Here is a 17,530-nt window from a genome sequence, read left to right on the forward strand (position 1 = left end):
ACGGAGCCAATAAAGTTGTGTTGTACGTGTATTTCAAAGGAGTGAAACCAGCTAACATTTGCTAAAAAAATACTCCTTCATCTCTCATGACAGACAATTATTTCGACATAACGATTAACGTGATTTTCTCTGCGGATGGATTTATCATTCACTGTATAAACAAAGAGACACACAGCTGACTGACTCTGGATCTCTCAGCGGTTCTTATCTGATGCTACAACAGATCAAGTCCAAACAACGAGGGCTTTTGTTTGGCCTCTCTAGTTTTCTGAATTTCCAACGTGTACATTCGCCAGGGCAGGCAGCTCGGTGCACTTTGATAAGCGCAGCGGCCCGCAGTTCAAAGTCTAGGCGCCATCAGAGGTCTTTCAGGTGTATTCTTTTTATTCTTCTCTGCCTTTGGAGCTTTTCAGCAGGAAATGAGTGGGAAGTCATTCTCTGGGAAGGGTAATACAGACTTGTAGCTTGTATTTTTAAAAGAGGTGGGAAATAGAATTGCTGCACTTTGAGGCAGTGTGGCAAAAAAGTTCTGATTTACCTCCATTGATTTTCTGGGTCCCAGACTTCCAAACAACAACACCTCAGCATCTCACTTCTACTTCAGTTGTCTAGAACGGCCAATCACTGCTGCAGCTTTCTGTCTCTGTCTTCCTTAATCTGTCTCCTTCAGTCCCTCACAAACTAAACAAATATTTTTTCCGCTCTTTTTGCAGCAGTTCAATGTGGTATTGTTGTCCCATAATGACATGTTTAGACTGAGCAGTTTTTAACAAGCTTTTGTGAATTATGTGATCTTTTGTTAAGTTTTTATCTGAAGTACAATAAGCTGTGTTCCACGCCTCTGCTCGCTCTCACTCATCGTCACGTCAGGGATAATTCTCTCAAAAAAAAAAGCGGTCAATAGTTGTAATTGCACTACTTATAATGCCAGCGACTTGGCCGGGCACGCTGCAGCCACATTAATCAGCGCTCCATCGATCGTTGAACCGCGCTTCTCATCACAATCCTTGATTCATTCTTTTGAGTCCTGTTCAGCGCACTTGTCTGCTCTCCGCCTTCCCCTCTCTAGAACCTTTTTGTTCCTGATCCATCACAGAAGGTGGGTGAACCGGAGCTGGCAGAGAAAGATTTAGTTCTTACCCATCAGGCCGGTGTACGCAAGCAGACATGCTCCGTAGTTCTCTTGCTTGCAGCCGCTGGCGCTCTCCTCGGAAGGTTGGCAATCATACTGGAACTGTGCCCAGCGAGACCTGTGGGAGCAATAACATGCCATCCATCATTTACTCGTGCTTGGCTGCTGCACACATCGTGTCACACTGGGGTGGCCAGCGATGGCGATTTCTCTCAACAGAAACGAGTGGATCTGAAACTCAAAACGCTCATCTACCCACCTGTACTCCTACATCAACTCCCTCCACCCTTCAGGATCCGCTCTGCAGCACTTCAGCCTCGACTCCAGTCACCCCCGGTGACATTCATCCCTCTATCCTCCCTACTTTCCCCAGTGAGTTGTCTTATGGGACGTTGCCTGGCTGTAAAGAGTCAATGAGGGGCAAAGACAGGCCTTGGCTCGGCTCTCTAAATACTGTGGGCAGTGTCTGGCAGGCCTGGCTGCGAGGAGATTAGACAAATATGAATCTTCCATATAAATACTTCCTCTCACTGCCGCTCCGCCTTCCCTGCTTCACCTTTCCTGCCAGCCGCTCAGACATCCAGCCTCATCATCGTCATCGTACAAGGCTATCGCAGCCATCATATCACATCATCGGCCCTCGTCGACTGGCATTAGCAACGGGATCCCCTCAGGGCACCACAACTCCCCACTCTCCCCTCGTTTGTCATGTCATTATAATGATGTGGGTAAAACTCATAGGCTGTGCGATAAGTGAAGGCATCCTCTGCAGGCTGCCGGTTACTGCCAGCTGACTGGTGCAGGATTGGCAGGCTGCACAGGGGCCTTGAGATACTCCATCCATCGGGGGCAGCGGTGGAGAATAATGCCTGATCGATAGCCGTGACAGATGAAGCCCTTTGTCTTCCTGACATTTGAAGAGGAACTAGATTAAATGCTGGCGACTATTTGCTGTCAGAGAGAGGAGGATGACAGGACGGGTATGAGAACTCCATGTTTTCAGTCTCCGGTGACAGAGAGAAATACGCCCTCCGCATTTTAATGGCTTCATAAGACATTATGACTGATTTGACGTTTACAATCAATTAAAATTTGAATGAGATCTTTGTTTTTATCCGCGTCTCACAAACAGGGATTTCTCGCAGTACAGAGGCCACAGTTTTCTGCAAACCATTCTCTGATCTCGCTGGTGTCTTGGCTGTACGTTGATGAATATTTTCCGAGCACTTTGGCAGAATAGTCATGTGTGAATCCCAAACGATAATGACTGCTCTAATAATGACTAGTGCACATGGCTGCTTGTTGCCTGGCTGCTCCTCTCCGAAAATGAATGCAGAATATAATTGAACTAATTAAACACAGTTAATGAGTGTAACAATTGAATTAATTAAACACAGCTGACTAATTAAATCTAAATGAATATATCATACCAGCCAGACCCGTCTTCCAAGACACACAATGCCATTTATTGTCCTGAGGGGCAGTTAGCAAGGCCATCACATCAACAAAGCCCTTCCAAACGCAGCAGTGGTGGTGAAGGCGCCTCCGAATTAGTCACGAACATTAACTTGTTTCCAACTTACGCCAACATGCTGTTTTGCAGTATTTGTGGTTTATGTTGTTAAGTTTCCACATATGATGACTTAAGAATAAATCTGTCAAAGTTTAAGTCAATGGAAAGGATTTGAGAAAATGCACAATATGACATTTAGGAGTGATGGTGTTGTAGGCCTCTGATGAATTCTGCCAGCATTTGGTGGGCGAGAGGGTTTAATGATAAGCCCTGGTTGTGACGATCCTTCGACCTGGATCAATACACCAATTCAATGATCAATGACCCAGTTTCATTGATGCAAAGTGAAAAAAATCAATTCATATCATAACCTTTAAGACGCACTTTTATTTTGAAATTCCCGTAGCAAATCTGTGTCACCGTTTCCATCCAAAAACATCTTCTTTCTAAACATTAACAATACAAAATACTAGTGTTTCGTTTTCTGGCGCCTCATCAGTTTCGTTGTTTGTGAAGACGTAGCAACGCTATCCGATGGAGGCGAATTTCATTCAACTTTGTTGCTGGGGGGCGTCTGTGTTTTTTTGCCTTGTCCTCAGCTGTGTTTTCAATATAAGATCAAGTGGATAATGTACTGCTGCTGGCTGTGACTAAGTGAGTAAACAGAGCGTTCTATGGACTCATATTGCTCTATTGTATTTGCAGGTATAAGTTACAACTTATGGCAGAGCTGTGCTGCTGGGACTGAGCAGAAGTTCATCTCAGCCGCCACAAAACTCTATCTTTAACGATCTCTATCTCAAACGAGACAGAAAAAAATCCAAATAACCTCATTGTTTGGCTTGTATAAAGGGATGTAACGAGCAACCGGTTAGTAAGGGAAAGAGGGATGATTTACTGTTTCACTCAGACAGCCCGGTTGGACTGCAGGGAACTCGTACAGAGAATTTCCCCCCAAATCTTCAGCTCAACAGAGCTTTTTAGGCTGTTCTTGCTCCTGGTTTTGGCTTCATGATATTTTATTGTATTGATTCAGTCTTGGTGTAAGTGTCTGTACACTCCCTGCCCAAATTCAAACAAAGATAGCATGCAGCTGGTGGCTATGCTGGCTGTGCAGACAACAATTTGTGAACATGTTACCTATAACTACCTCTGAGTGTCTGTCAGCCAGTGGCCAAAAAATTCCTGGGGTTTAAAAACGTCTACTTTGACTGTGTTGGTTTTCCAGTCAGCATAGTTGAGTAGCTCTTGCCCTCTCACACTACTCTTCAAGCTTGCAAGTCAATTATAGAATACCTGTCCAGTGTGAAACAGCAGAGAGCCAAAGCAAACAAGTGGCTGGTGAAGCTGGTCAAACATCTAACACCAAAGAGACCCAGATAGTTTTCTCAGGAGCCGGAAGATCAAACAAGATGCTGGACATGTCAGTAACCTCAGGCAGGTGTTTGCTAACGAGTCAAACATAAGAACTCAGTGAGCTTATACAGTTTATCAAAACTTGTTTCTACAGCAATGTGAACTCACCAGGAGTTTCCAAATCAGTCAGTATTTACTGTCCCGGATTACTCAGCTCCTGATCTCACCCACCTATTAGAGTGTCAAGTCACTACACATTCTGAACTATAAAAAGCCCAAACAGGAAACAATACAGCCTCTAACCAGTATCAAAGAACTATAGCATGCTTCGAAAGTGGAAGTGTTTAACAACAACTGGTGAAAACACCGCTGTGATCCTTCCACAGCAGCCAGGGTTGCTGCAAATAATCAGTTCAGTGACTTGAACGACGCCAACTCAGGAAACAAAGTGTAAAATGTTCTTGGCAGCAGGCGGCATGTTAGACAACACTTCTAATTTCTACCTGCACACGTAGTCTGCTTTACAGATCCGCAGCTGAGCCAGGCAGTTGGGCTTGTCCTTGTCCTCGTAGGAGCAGGATGGCACGATGGTCTGCCGGCGGCGCTCGGCGCAGGCCGTGTCGGTGCAGGGACAGAACAGCAGCTCGTGGGTGTAGTCAGGGGGAACACGGTCAAAGAACTTCCGCAGCGCCTTGTTGCACTTCGGTCTGTTACATGGCCCCGAGCGGGCTGACGGCTGGATGCAGGCCGACACGTACTCCGTACGAAGCTTCTGACACGTCTCGTCTATGTTGCACGCCTTGGCGGCATCCAGGCAGCGGTTCACTGTCGTCACTTCAGACTCTGGATGCGGAATAAGACACAAATGAGAAGCAGAAAGCATTTCATCCTTCTGCGTGGTTTGAGAAAATCAAATCCCAGGCAATGTTTACCAATGATTTCAAGGCCTAATTGGAGCTGGTATTGACTTGCCGCTCTCACCTCTAGACTCAGCTGCAGCGTTGCATTTACACATGGAAAAAGAGTGTGTATGTGTGTGTCTTGAAGTACAAACTAAACCAAAATGATGATTATATGTAATAGGCCTCCTTGTAATGAATAGAACATGAATGGGGTCTAAATGTTGCATGAGTCTGGGTACTGGGTGTGTTTCAGCTGACTCCTAATGGCTGAATATTTCATTCTGCTGGGTTAATGCAGAGTGGCAGAGCTGAAAAAGCGTCTCCTCTCCAAGCGCACAACAAGGCCTGTAATTACTGCTCCCTTCCCCTTCATCCATCCATCCATCTTTCTCACCCCCCCCCCCCCCCATCTGGGTCCATCCCTCACTCACCTGACTCCCTCCTTCCCTTGCCACCTTCCTCCTTCGCCATGTGTCTGCCACTCTGCCGCCACCCCCCCCGACTCCATCTGTTTCTCCCTGTCCTCCTTTTAGCTCGCTCTCCTTGCTCCTCCATCCTCAACTTTGCCCATCTCTGCCTCCCTCAGTGCCCGAGCTCTGACTTCTGCGGTAATGAGCCACCTCTGTGGAGGCGGCGGAGAGCCCCTTTCGTAACCCTCTTTTTTTTTGGCTGCATTATTTCCCAATCCATCAGCATGTGTGTTTTTTGCCCCCCCAAGCGACCTACCAGTCAATACAGCCATGATGACGCTCAGCTCCTCTGGCAGATAGCACTGCTCATTAGTTTGTAAACTGCCTGTAGTTGTGTCTCCTGGTGAGTTCGCCTCTCACCAAGCTGTCATATAAAATATGAATGGCCTTGGAGAGCAAGCTAACAACCCATCACAAAGCATAGGTTATTCCCAACTTAACTGCTAAGCAGATGAAGGGGGGGGGGGGCAGAGGGGCAGATGGGAGGATCCAACAGAACTGCAGGGTGGGATGACAAATTGCATGTAGAGGCCACAAGCATGGGAGATGGAACCTGCACATACATTTTTATGTTGGCCCTGTGTTTTTTTAAGCCATTACTTATTCAGATGGGTCTTGCTGAGCGTGCATGCTATTATCCAGGAGCGTCCTGCTTCACATTAATGCTTTACACACATTTAAACCTCAGACCTGACCAGTGCAGCCACAGTGGGGAGCCACTCTTCATTGGAGCCAGTGGACCCCGAATGCACTCACGCTCGAGCTTGTTTTCTAGTCGCACACGTCTGTTTTGTAATATTCATCATCGCATATCTACATTTTAAATTTGTGGTGGACCCATTCTGTTGTTCTGGCTCCATAACCACAGGATTTCTAAAGAAAAATCAGTTAAGCTTCAAAGGCAAATTCAATTGTAGTCAACTTTATTTCAAGCTGCGTGACCACTACTGAAAATCCTGTCACCGTCCAGCAGAAATTCATCACGTTCTTGATCGTCATCAACAGAGGACACTTCACTGAAAATCTATCTTTTGTGCTCAAGATATTTGCAATCTGTAGGTTTCAAAGGTGGCTCTGAAAAATTGTCCACTGTGAAGGCCGACAGTGGTGTGTCCTCGGAGACACAGAGGCTACCAGCAATTCTCCAGCAACTCCTTAAAGCACTGCAGATACGTACACACACACATGCTGTGGTGTCCCGCACGTGTGGATGTGGTGGAGAGTTTTCCCAGCATGCACCTTGACAGCATTTTCACAGACATCAATCTGTTTCTGCAACATTAGCGGTATTACTGTTCCTGCAGTTCATCTGAGGTTATTTCAGTCAATATTAACACAGTCAGTCTGTAAGTGTAGTAGGTGTGAGCGAAAGGATGGTCTGTTGCTGTGCTGGTGCTCAGCCCTGAAGCTAGTAAAGCTCTTTGTTGAAACTGGAAACTTTGACTTGCTGATTTCTTTATTTCTTTCTTTATTTTTTTCAATAGAGATAACTCTATTGCTTACTGAACCAAACATCCAGTTTTATCCAAAAACTAAGCGCACTCCCTCAGTGTTCAGTGCTCCAGATCTCACTCAGAGGTCACGTATTGAGCACTTTATTGGCAAAGTGAGCATTACTGGGAGCATAGTGAACACAACAGCAAAGAAGTAGCTTATGCTATGAACATGTGAATACTTTTGAATTACCAAATTGTTTTTGGAATGTATTAGAAGTTCTGCAACTGAGCACAGCAGTCATCCTTCATGAAGGAGCACATTACAAACCCCTCAGAACCGCTTTTCAAGCCTGCATGAGGCGAGTATTTCATACTCAAAAGATTCAGATCTCAGTGAAGTACTCCTTTAGGACCACTTTCATGTTGGATGAACACAGATTTTGGACGACAGAGTGAGAGCTGCTACACTGGATGCAAAAACTCAAATTAAAGCCTCACAGTCTCGGCATCAGTTCAGAGCCAAAGTTCTGGTTTCCTTACTGCTTTATAAAGCTCGTGACGAACCTGGTACATTAGAGACCTACAGGAAACAAAAGTGTTTGTCTTGCACCTAAGGCCCATGAAGCAGAAAATCATGGCAAAGGAAAACAATTTCTACCACTTTCAGAGGCCAAAGACGCATTAAAAAGCTTCTTTATTGGTGCTGAACATCTAATGTGTTTAAAAAGAAGAACTTTTGTGTTGACGCCACTGATTTCACTTTAGTGAACTGGTTAATTGGTGGAGGCTGAAGTTCTCTGTTGTTTGGGTACTCCTCAAAATTAGACGAGCTGCGGCTCTGGCTTGCGTCTTTGAAAAGGGTCATTGCTCTGTTTGAGGGAGAGATGCTATAAGGGCGGAAAAACACCCATTAATCACATCTTTGTTGTTTTGGCAGCCGACTTGTCGAGATGCACGGCATGGATGTCAACTTTGACCTCCCGCGGAGTCGCCGCAGTGAAATTTACGAGGAGGCTGTGCGGTGCAGGTCCGGCGCTGTTGTAATTCAAAGCAGCCTAATAAATGAAGGGTGTCATTTCAATAAGCGGCTTATGTACGAGGTCACAAAAACATACGATCGAGCACATTAAAGGGGACATCCACTAAATCTGAATTTATTTTTTAGCTTATTTTCTGTAAGCCTTTTCCACTCTTGCACTGTCTCTCGCTAACAGGTGAGGACAGTTCATCCCATTGTCCTCACCTCTACTCTCAGTCAGCTATGCACAACAAGCCCAAAGACAACCAGAATGTGATTTTTCTGAAGAAAATGTGTGTGATTCCTGTTGCTTAAACATTAAAAGGCAGTTTCTCGCGGTGAGTATTTGGGAATAGCAGCATGTGGTACTAACATCATGACATGTTTTCACCGTAGTGCAGTTTACTGTTGAAGCTGCATCAAACTCTACAGACGTGTTTGCTGTCTGTAAGTAGTAGTTTAACCAGATTTTGGGATTTTTGTGGCACTTACACAAATTTGGTACCCAAATAGACAGACGGCCAAAGGTCGCGGTAGGTTAGATACGACGTGTCTTGAGGACTGGATGAACTACAGCATGTAAAATAGGAAGCAAAGGTTAAGTTTAGCAAGAATTCAAAATGGTGGAAACTCTTTCCAGGTCCAAATGGTGGTGGCCTGTTTCAGTCTCTTCATCAGAACGACACCTCCCTCTTCACAAAAGGGGGAAAAGACACCCAACCACATGGGGGCGCTGTTTATTAGGTGTTTCAATATATTAGGAACTTCACTAGGGAGCTCCTGTGAATTAAGTATTGTGTCTTCTACATATATGGTATTTGAGATATTAACATTTTTATGCTCTCAGATTAAACATTCACTAAATTACTTTGGCGAGCACAGCATTAACTGACATCGAAGTTAAAACAAAATTCTTCTGATTCTGTGTTGTGTGCAGTTGTGCAGCTGCATGTGGGCAAACAAACACAACAAACATTTCAGATGTGTGCCTTTCACTTCAGATTGGCTTCACGTTAATAGAGTCTATTGTCAAGCTGTGTCGAGCGGAGTCCACGTCCCCCTGGTCCCTGTGGAGAAAGATTGTATAACTGTTGCACAACTTGAACATAACCTGAATTTACCTTTTAATACCACCGTGCCAACGGTCTGACCCGGCCTCATAACACTTTTCTTATCCCTGCGGAATGAAAAGATGCGCGTGTGGTTTGCTGATGTCGCCTTGCGTTACTTCAGATTTGAAATCATAAAATTTGTATTTGACACTGATCCCTCATCGCCTTTGTGAGATGTTGTGGTTCGCTCTGCTGTTGCTGTGCCTTCTGTGTCAGGAGGTGAAGACCTGCTGGGACACACCTGGGGCACACCTGGGCTGTCAGAGCAGCAGCCAGTCCTGGGACGGATCTTGTCATCTTAAACACCTCTTGTTTCCTTTTCTTTGTTTTTACAGCACAACATCCACACAACACATTTTTATTCATCCACTTCCTACACTACTGACTTGTCTCTGTTTTATTTTGTTACATTAACGAATAAATTGCTTTATTGATTATAGTCATGTATATGTTTTTGTTCCCATCACTACCTAGTGCAACAATATATGTTATATATGAGATTTTGAATAGAACACAGCTTGTAGAGCCAGTAAATTAAGTTTTTGAGTTTAATTTTGCTTCGGTCAAAGTGCTTCATGATGTCCTACAAAGTGAAATGAATGTAAAATGTTTTTGTTAAGTGAGCGAAGTCTGGGGACGTTGACAAGCGCCGCCAGGTTGTTCTGGTCTGAGATGCGACATCTAGAGGCAGTGAATGTTATGTTGCCATTTATTTCATTTTTACGTGAGTCTCTTGTACAATATTGATGTAATGAACATCTTTCCCCCCCATTTTTGCAGTTTTCTCTCTCTCAGCTGTCATTATCTACTTGTTTGAACTGGTATTTGTATGTGTGGGGCATTTATCATTTAACTGTAGGGCATGCCTGAATGCCTTCCATACTAATCACTTCATTTAAGTCATTATTTAAGTTTCACAGACTCTCCATCTCAGCTTCACTCATCCAGAGTATAATTGCTGTCAGAGAAAACAAAACACTTGACTTCATGTCCTCTCCAGTGAAAAACAACCTAACTCCTCCTTTGTGTGCAGCCTGATTCTTTTCCAAACCTCCAAAAGGAAAAAAAATGCAGTGCAGTTTGAGCAAACAAACCAGCTCTGTCTGTCTGTCTGTCTTCCATTTTCTTTTTGTCACTTCCTCCGTCTCTTTCTCCATCTCTCCTCTTACTGATCTTTCCATCACTTTTTTCTTTCTGTCGTTCTGTCTTTTCTCTCTCTGCGTTCCTCAGCACCCTCCACCCCCTAAGTTTTGCTTCTTGCTGCTACATTAAAGTAAATAGGTAATTAATCTGTGCCTCGGGGGCTAACAGCAGCACATACCGGCCCTGCGGCTTGCCCACAGGCTCAGAGGAAAGACAGAAGTAAAGTGTTGGTTGTTAACTCATCAAACACTTTTCACCCACCTGCACATCCACCCTTCTACTCTGTCAAAATGACGCAGAACAACATCTGTATTTGCTCTCTTTTTGACACATAACCTGGTTGGGACTAACAGATATTTTGGGGAAACAGGAGCAGAAGGCAGAAGCAGAGGAACACTTGTAGAAGTGGCAGCTTGCCCAGTCACCTGCAGCGATGGAGGCCAGGCGAACGTAGTCCGAGCCTCTCTCCTCTGGTTCGTAGGGGTAGCTCTCCACCAGGCTGAGTCCTGCGCACACAGAGGAGAGAGGTTAGTTTCTGTTGTCACTCGCTTTATATGAAAACAGCAAAGAATACAAAGTCCCTCTGCATTGTGTGGGAACATTGTGAGTTAGCAGCCCAGACACGAGATGACCTGAGACCCATCAGTACTTCAGCAAACCTCTGGCATATTACATCAAATGGCGACATCTGTGCCTGTTGTACACGGTCTGCATAACAAATACACTACACAGACAAAGGTACTGGGATGGAGCTGTTTCTCAGGCTTTGGCCTCCGACTGCCAGTGAAGAGAAATCTTAATGCTTCGGGACATTGTTGAAGGCCCTTTTCTATTCCAGCATGACTGTGCCCCAGTGCACAAAGCAAAGCTCCATAAAGACATGGTTGGATGAGTTTGGTGTGGAAGAACTTGACTGGCCCACACAGAGCCCTGACCTCAACCCCATCCAACACCTTTGGGATGAACTGGAACGGAGATTGTGAGCCAGGCCTTTTGGTCCAACATCAGTGTGTGACCTCACAAATGCTCTACTGCATGAATGGGCACAAATTCCCACAGAAACACTCCAACATGTTGTGGAAAGCCTTCACAGAAGAGTGGAAGCTGTTAGAGCTGCAAAGCTGTCTGTGTGTTTAGACTGAGACGTCATTAAAGTCCCTGTTGGGGTGATGGTCAGGTGTTCTAATATTTTTGTCCACAGAGTGTATATATATATAAAAAAACAAATTAAAGTCTGGAATAAAACAACCTGGCCCCTTGTTTTGGTGGTATTCAGGTATTCTTTGGTCATTTTAACAAACACAACATTATTTACAAATGCACATCATGTGAGCATAATATAAGCTAAAATAATAAAGTACGAGATCTCAAACATGGCCCAAACAGCTATTGTTACAGTTAATCAAAAGGAAAATCAGAGCCACTTCAGTATTCATTCTGCAAAACAGCCCATCTTAAAGGAGCGTCTGCTTCATTTGTTTCACACGTTTTTAATGAAGCGTTTATATTGTGCCGTCTAGCCAGTGTGTGTATACAGCGCATTATTAATATTTGCTGCACACTCATTCCAGCCTAACAATAATGATAATTGATGTATGGAAGTCATGCAGCTGAGCTTTACTATTTTACGAGTTAATTATCTCCATGTCATGTCTTTACACATTTGCACTTGACATGCAGGATACTCATGTCATGTTTTTTTTATTGAAATTAAAATGACATGCTAAGTGCCTACATTTAAATGTAAATACGCTCCAAACAATAGCGTTCAACTGGGAAAATCACAATGGTTGTGCGAAGCATTTGAAACAAGCACAACTGTGATCAAATGCGAAGAGTGTGGGTGAAGCTAAAGCAATCAGGGCCTCTGTTTTAACTTTTTTTTTTGACACAATAATCACTCTTTTTATTTAAGCCTGGAATTTACTGTTGAGCTGTCTGGAGGCGGAAGCCTAATTGGTGTGCAATGGGCGGCACACACATTTAAAAATTTCAGAAACAAAACTTCACCTGCTCCTGCCCACCTCCCGGGAACAGAACCATAAAGTTCTAAGCGTTAATGCCAGCCTTACCGTGCAGCACAGATTGATGCAGACTCCAGTAGATGCTCAGGCAGTTTTTCTCCTTCTTCATGCCTCGTTTACATTGGCAGCCGTGCAGAGGACTGGACAGCAGCGCCGTCATGGCGTTCTCACACTGGTTTCGCGCCCCGGGCCCCAGCTTCACGCTGCCGTCCCCCGCCACGCACTGCCTGAGGGTGCGCAGCCGTGGGCTGCAGGTGTCGTCGCTGGAGCAGGTGTCTCCGGCTCGCAGGCAGTCCCTCCCGCCTGCAGAGAGGGCCATGCGTGGGACTCCTGCAACACAAGGAAGGCGGAGGAGAGGTTACTGTTGTGTTGTGTTGATGAGCTGCTCTGTGGATGGGTTTGCTGTGCAGTTGCTCAGTGAAGCTTTCAGAGGCTGTTTGGGGTGTAGAAATAACACCACACACTGAGTATTAATCCAAATCCCAAATACAACAAATAACTAGAGCTATCTGTCAGGCTGCAAGCAGGCAAAACTGAATGAACGCAAGGAAATGAATGAAAACATGAAAACATAATTTTCATTTATTTAACCACTATTGCCCATATTTGATATAGACTAATTAAAGCTTGTAGAAGCAGCTAAGCTATCCCATCGAGCATGTTTTCCTTGTATTTTGTTTTTTTACTTAATGGTGTTCCAAGGATTTTCAAAATGACACAGAGAGGCCTGGACACTAAATCCTTCAAAAGACATGTGATTTCTCTGGAGAAAGTGTAATGAGAAGCAACACATAGTTGGTTGAAATACTTCAAATAGTTGGTAACAATACATTATGAGGAAGTGGATGGAGAAAAAGAACTGATGCAGCAGAAACAGAGATATCAGGACTTCTTTTTCTCTGATATATATGGGCCAAACCTCTGGATCTCACACTCCCCATGTTGCACATCTCATTTGCATCCTTTGTTAGACGTTGTCGTGTAAAAGCCCACGAGATAACACTGACGGCATCGCTGTGATCTCATCGAGGTGACTTCTTAAGAGAGTATTACTCCCCAGTGCAAGTGAACCGACTTTTTATGCGGGCTGCTCCTTGAAATCGAAACAAACTGGTGGGCAAATGTAAGATTTTATGATTCAGTGAATCATTGCTAAAATATTGTAAGTGGGATTGAATATAATAATTGAGTTAGATTTCTACAACCCTTGTCAGTAGTGATCAAACTTGGTCAGTGATGCATCTCACCACAGTATTCCAGCACTTTAAAACTGTATTCATAAACCCGAGGGAGGATGCTAGATTATTCATGAATTCATACAGTTGTCACAAAGAATACGTCTTGGCACCACTGACTGGATTTTGATGAAACTCGGGGGCTCGATGCATCTCGCCAATACATCCTGACATGTTCAAAATTACACTGTTGTGTTTCAGCTCCAGTCAAAACAAAGTGTCATATTTGTTAGAGGCCGGCCCAGAGAGGGGCTGCATCATTTGTCGGGGGTACAAATGCAAATGTTAGCTTTATTTCCCTCAGGACAGTAAATGGTTTTTGCTTGTTTCCTCGCTATCCAAGAGCACTTTGACTCATGCCTAGAAATGACGTAGTGTCTTTTTATCCCATCCATGTGTCCAGTGTTGTATTCAAGCTAAACATTAACACGAGGCTTCAACCAAACGAGCGCCTCTGTGCGGCTGTTCAGGGACTGCACACTTTGAGCTAAATGCTAACGTGATCAAAAAGGCAATGTTAGCTAATAAGCACAAAACGCAAAGGACCAAAGGTCCTCCACAAATCTCATGCTAATCCATCCAAAGGTTGTTAGAATATTTCACTCAAATCCATAAATGTTAACTTGCTAAGGCCATTAAAATTAATTCTCTGGGCGCCATGGATGTAAGTATCAAGTTTCATGGCAATCCATCTCAGAGTTGTTGAAGTAGCAACCAGATTTAGCCATCCCCAGAGCTGTGACGCTAGCTAGTTAGCTAACTAACTCAATGGTGGATGGTGGATCAGCAAGTACAAACTCATATTGGGCAACTAAACTTTGTTCAAAAGCACAAAACTTTATTTTCTACTCTCGGGGAAACCACAAAGTTTCCAAATAATAAAAAAAACAAAATCTGTAAGGCTGAGTTCTGACATCTAGAATAATTTAATTTGAGGGAATGATGCAGACATATAAATATGAACTCTCAGGTTTGAGTCTTTGACCAACTGAAACATATGAAATACTGTCAGACAGGCTGAAGGGAAAAAGGTGGAAACTGTAAGTTAAAGGGTTAATTACATATCCAGTAACAGTGCAGCGGTCATTCACTGCTCTCTTTTGGTATTGGAGAAAGTATTTCAATAGAAATTGAAAATGATAGTGATTAGTTTTGAGCGAGTGAGAATAGTTGGTTATCCACTGCCTGACAGATTCCAAGAAATCATGTCCAGAAGCATTTCTGCACCACTGAAGACTTGGTGAGACTTTCTGTGCAGTGGGTTGGTGCAGTAATTAAATCTTAATCAAGTTTGATTCGATCACAGCTCAATCAAAAGATAAGGAGTGAAAGCAGTATCCCGATAAATGCAGAGGCTTGCTAATTTTTCACGGGCTGACTGTCAGAATTCAACGTTTTGCTCAAACTGAAACTCGTGGAAGCTCTCCCTGCGTTACGTGACTCCAGAGATGACCAGATAAAACAGAAAAGGGTACGGCATATCTGAATCAAGTCCAGACCCTTCGCTGAGGCTCGATACGGTTGTGGAGAAAAGGGGGTTAAATTGCCACGTGCCCAGCAGGAGACTTTTCAACCTTACCTAGCTGTAAGCTGTCAATAAACGTCTGAACAGACGATGAGGCAAGAAGCTTGTTGTATGAGTTTGGGATGTTTGTGGAGCCTATTGAGAGAAATCAACTGCCACTCAAGTAAAGAGCTCATCTTCACTGAGGTCTTGACAGGCGGCCCATAGCATGCCAATAATATATATATATATATATATTATATATATATATCCATAACTCCCCATAACTCCCTGTTATGGAGTTGTAAAATAAGAGTCATTTTTGTGTGTGTGTGGGGGGGGGGGGGGGGGGGGGGGGACTCCAGGGTGAGATGATGTCATTCGTTTTCAATGCAAATCAGTTCCACTCAACAGTGGATCTTGGATCAAGTGATGGTACCTTGTAAGAAAAACAGAAGAATCAGCCTTATGTCAAGATACTTCACTCGTGCCAAGAAAACTCTTCAAATGCAAATTTACACTGGAAATACATAATATTATCTCAACCCTGTGGTGGTTTTCTGCACCCTTAAACAAACACACACACACACACACATATATATATTTGCTTCTCTTATCCAAGTGCGTGGAACTGTAGGTGGGAGCAGATATGTGGGTGGTGTATGTGGTGTGTGTGGGTGTTCTGACGCACAAGGTGGAGCACAGAAGAACCTTGAAGCCAGGTTTGCCTTCCCAAGACTTCAAGGCAAAAGAAAAAGCAAGAACAGCAACAGTGCAAATCTTATTAAATTGAAACTAATCCAGTGTGGAGAGAGGATTGATATTTGTCTGAGAAATTAAGCAGCACTCCAGATCGGGAGAGATAGCTGTTTGCCTGGAAACAGAGCCGCGGCACACCGGCAGTTCAAAGAGAGTCAGTCAAAACCAATTAGGAGAAATCAGTTGCCTTGTCATTCAGATTCGTTCCATCCTATATGCCTCCCCGTTTATCCCACCGAGGTAAATAATCTGTTTGAGCTCTGCCTCTCCGCGCTTTTTCGTTTTTGCTTCTTTACCTCCTTTGTTTCTGTTTCTCTCTCCGATTTCCTCTGTGCTCGCGTCATCCCTTCCACTTATCTCTCCCCCCCTTTTCTCCTCTCAGGTTTTTTTCCTCCCCCTCATCCCTCACTCAGGCACAAACACACCTGCTGTGGTTCAAGCAGCAGATTCTGAAATGAAATTCAGATTTTCCGGGACACCCAAAACCAAAACTGAATTCCCTCCTCATCCCTGTGATCCTGCAGCTTGAACCAAACACACAAACAAAACAGGCCAGACAAAGCTTGGGACCGTCCAGATTAGTGTTACCTGAGAAACTGTTGACAGTGTTGTGGGACATGAGTTGAAAGAAACCTGTGAGCATATCAATGTTGCTTCACAGCTGCAACATTTAGTTTAGTAGAACAAGAACAAGAACACCTCACAACAAGCCACAAACTAAGCAGTTTAGTGATCCTGCTCACTCTGGCACCACTGGACGCTGTCCTCAAAGTAGATGTGTGGGGATGGGGAGACAAATGGAGCTCCTCTCGTCTCATTGGACGGCTCCTCACGTCTCTCTGCCTCCCACCTGAACCCGGGCCTCCTCTACAGCCACCGGGCATCAGTCACTGCCATCAGCCGCCAGCTAGCAGCCAAACGAGGGAAAGCTTCCCTCAGTTTGTTTTGTTTTGTTTTTCCTTTAACAGCATGTTTATTGGTTTTTCTTTTCTCAGATAAAGAATATAGAAAATTAAACAAACGTTACATGAGAACTACAGCAGCAGGAGGCAAACGGAAGTAACCACATTAAGACTGACAACAAGAACAAAACGTAACAATAATTAATTAAAATTAATACATTTATACATGCCGCATCACAGTTCCCCAGGGCCCAGCATGACATCTTAAGTTTGCTACTTCGGTCTTCATTAACTATCACAAATGACAAAGAAACGCACCAAACCCTGACATTTAAGAAGCTGGAACCAGCAAATGTTTGATATGTTTTGCTTTTAAAATGACTGAAACGATTAATGGATTCTTGAAATGGTTGGAAATTCATTTTCTTTGGATTAACTCATTAATTAACTTACTAATCGTTACAGCTCTGCGTCAAGAGGAAAATCCACAGCGGCGTACACATCAGACAAACAGCACACAGTACTGACACCATGACAGACAGCAGGATGCTGCCAGGCTTCAGCGAGGCCTCAGGCAAGCCTTCAGAGTAAGGACTTCCTGTTTTTCTGAATATCTTTGGGTTTATTGGACAAAACATGCAGACTTCTAGAGATCATACTGACACTGTTTAGGACAAGGCTTTGGCTCTGAGGACCAGGGTTTGCAGGGTGTGGATCCAGAAGAGGTTAGCCAAGATGACCTTTTGTGCTTTGATCAGCCTTATCATAAACACCAATCAGTCTTTCCGTGCTACAAGCTGATATTTTATTGCAGAACAAATGAAGTATACTGTCAGTCGGTCAGCAGTTACATTCAGTGTAAAAGTTTTCTCATTACGTTTAGCTCTAGCAGATGGGAGCACTAAACTATGAATCGATTGACTGCTAAAAGGGATTTGCTCCAGCCCAAGTAAACTCGACTGAGACTGCGTGTACACAAATAAATTTGACATGAAATGCATAAGAGCCAGTGGAATAACTTACT

At 44.0% G+C, this 17,530-nt stretch overlaps 1 protein-coding gene across 3 annotated transcripts in view; it reads right to left on the reverse strand.

Moving 5' to 3' along the window:
* gfra4a (GDNF family receptor alpha 4a) overlaps window positions 1-17,530 on the reverse strand; it is a 116,640-nt gene that overhangs the window by 15,975 nt on the left and 83,135 nt on the right. For all 3 annotated transcript variants that reach the window (XM_046413087.1, XM_046413086.1, XM_046413085.1), the window contains exons 2-5: window positions 12,155-12,436; window positions 10,508-10,588; window positions 4,505-4,844; window positions 1,141-1,250 (exon numbers count right to left, since the gene is read on the reverse strand). In XM_046413087.1, coding sequence (XP_046269043.1) covers window positions 1,141-1,250; window positions 4,505-4,844; window positions 10,508-10,588; window positions 12,155-12,425 — 802 coding nt within the window. In that variant the 5' untranslated portion in view covers window positions 12,426-12,436. The remainder of the gene's footprint in view (window positions 1-1,140; window positions 1,251-4,504; window positions 4,845-10,507; window positions 10,589-12,154; window positions 12,437-17,530) is intronic.

The sequence above is a fragment of the Scatophagus argus genome, chromosome 15, assembly GCF_020382885.2.
Source record: "Scatophagus argus isolate fScaArg1 chromosome 15, fScaArg1.pri, whole genome shotgun sequence".
Lineage (NCBI taxonomy): Eukaryota > Metazoa > Chordata > Actinopteri > Scatophagidae > Scatophagus > Scatophagus argus.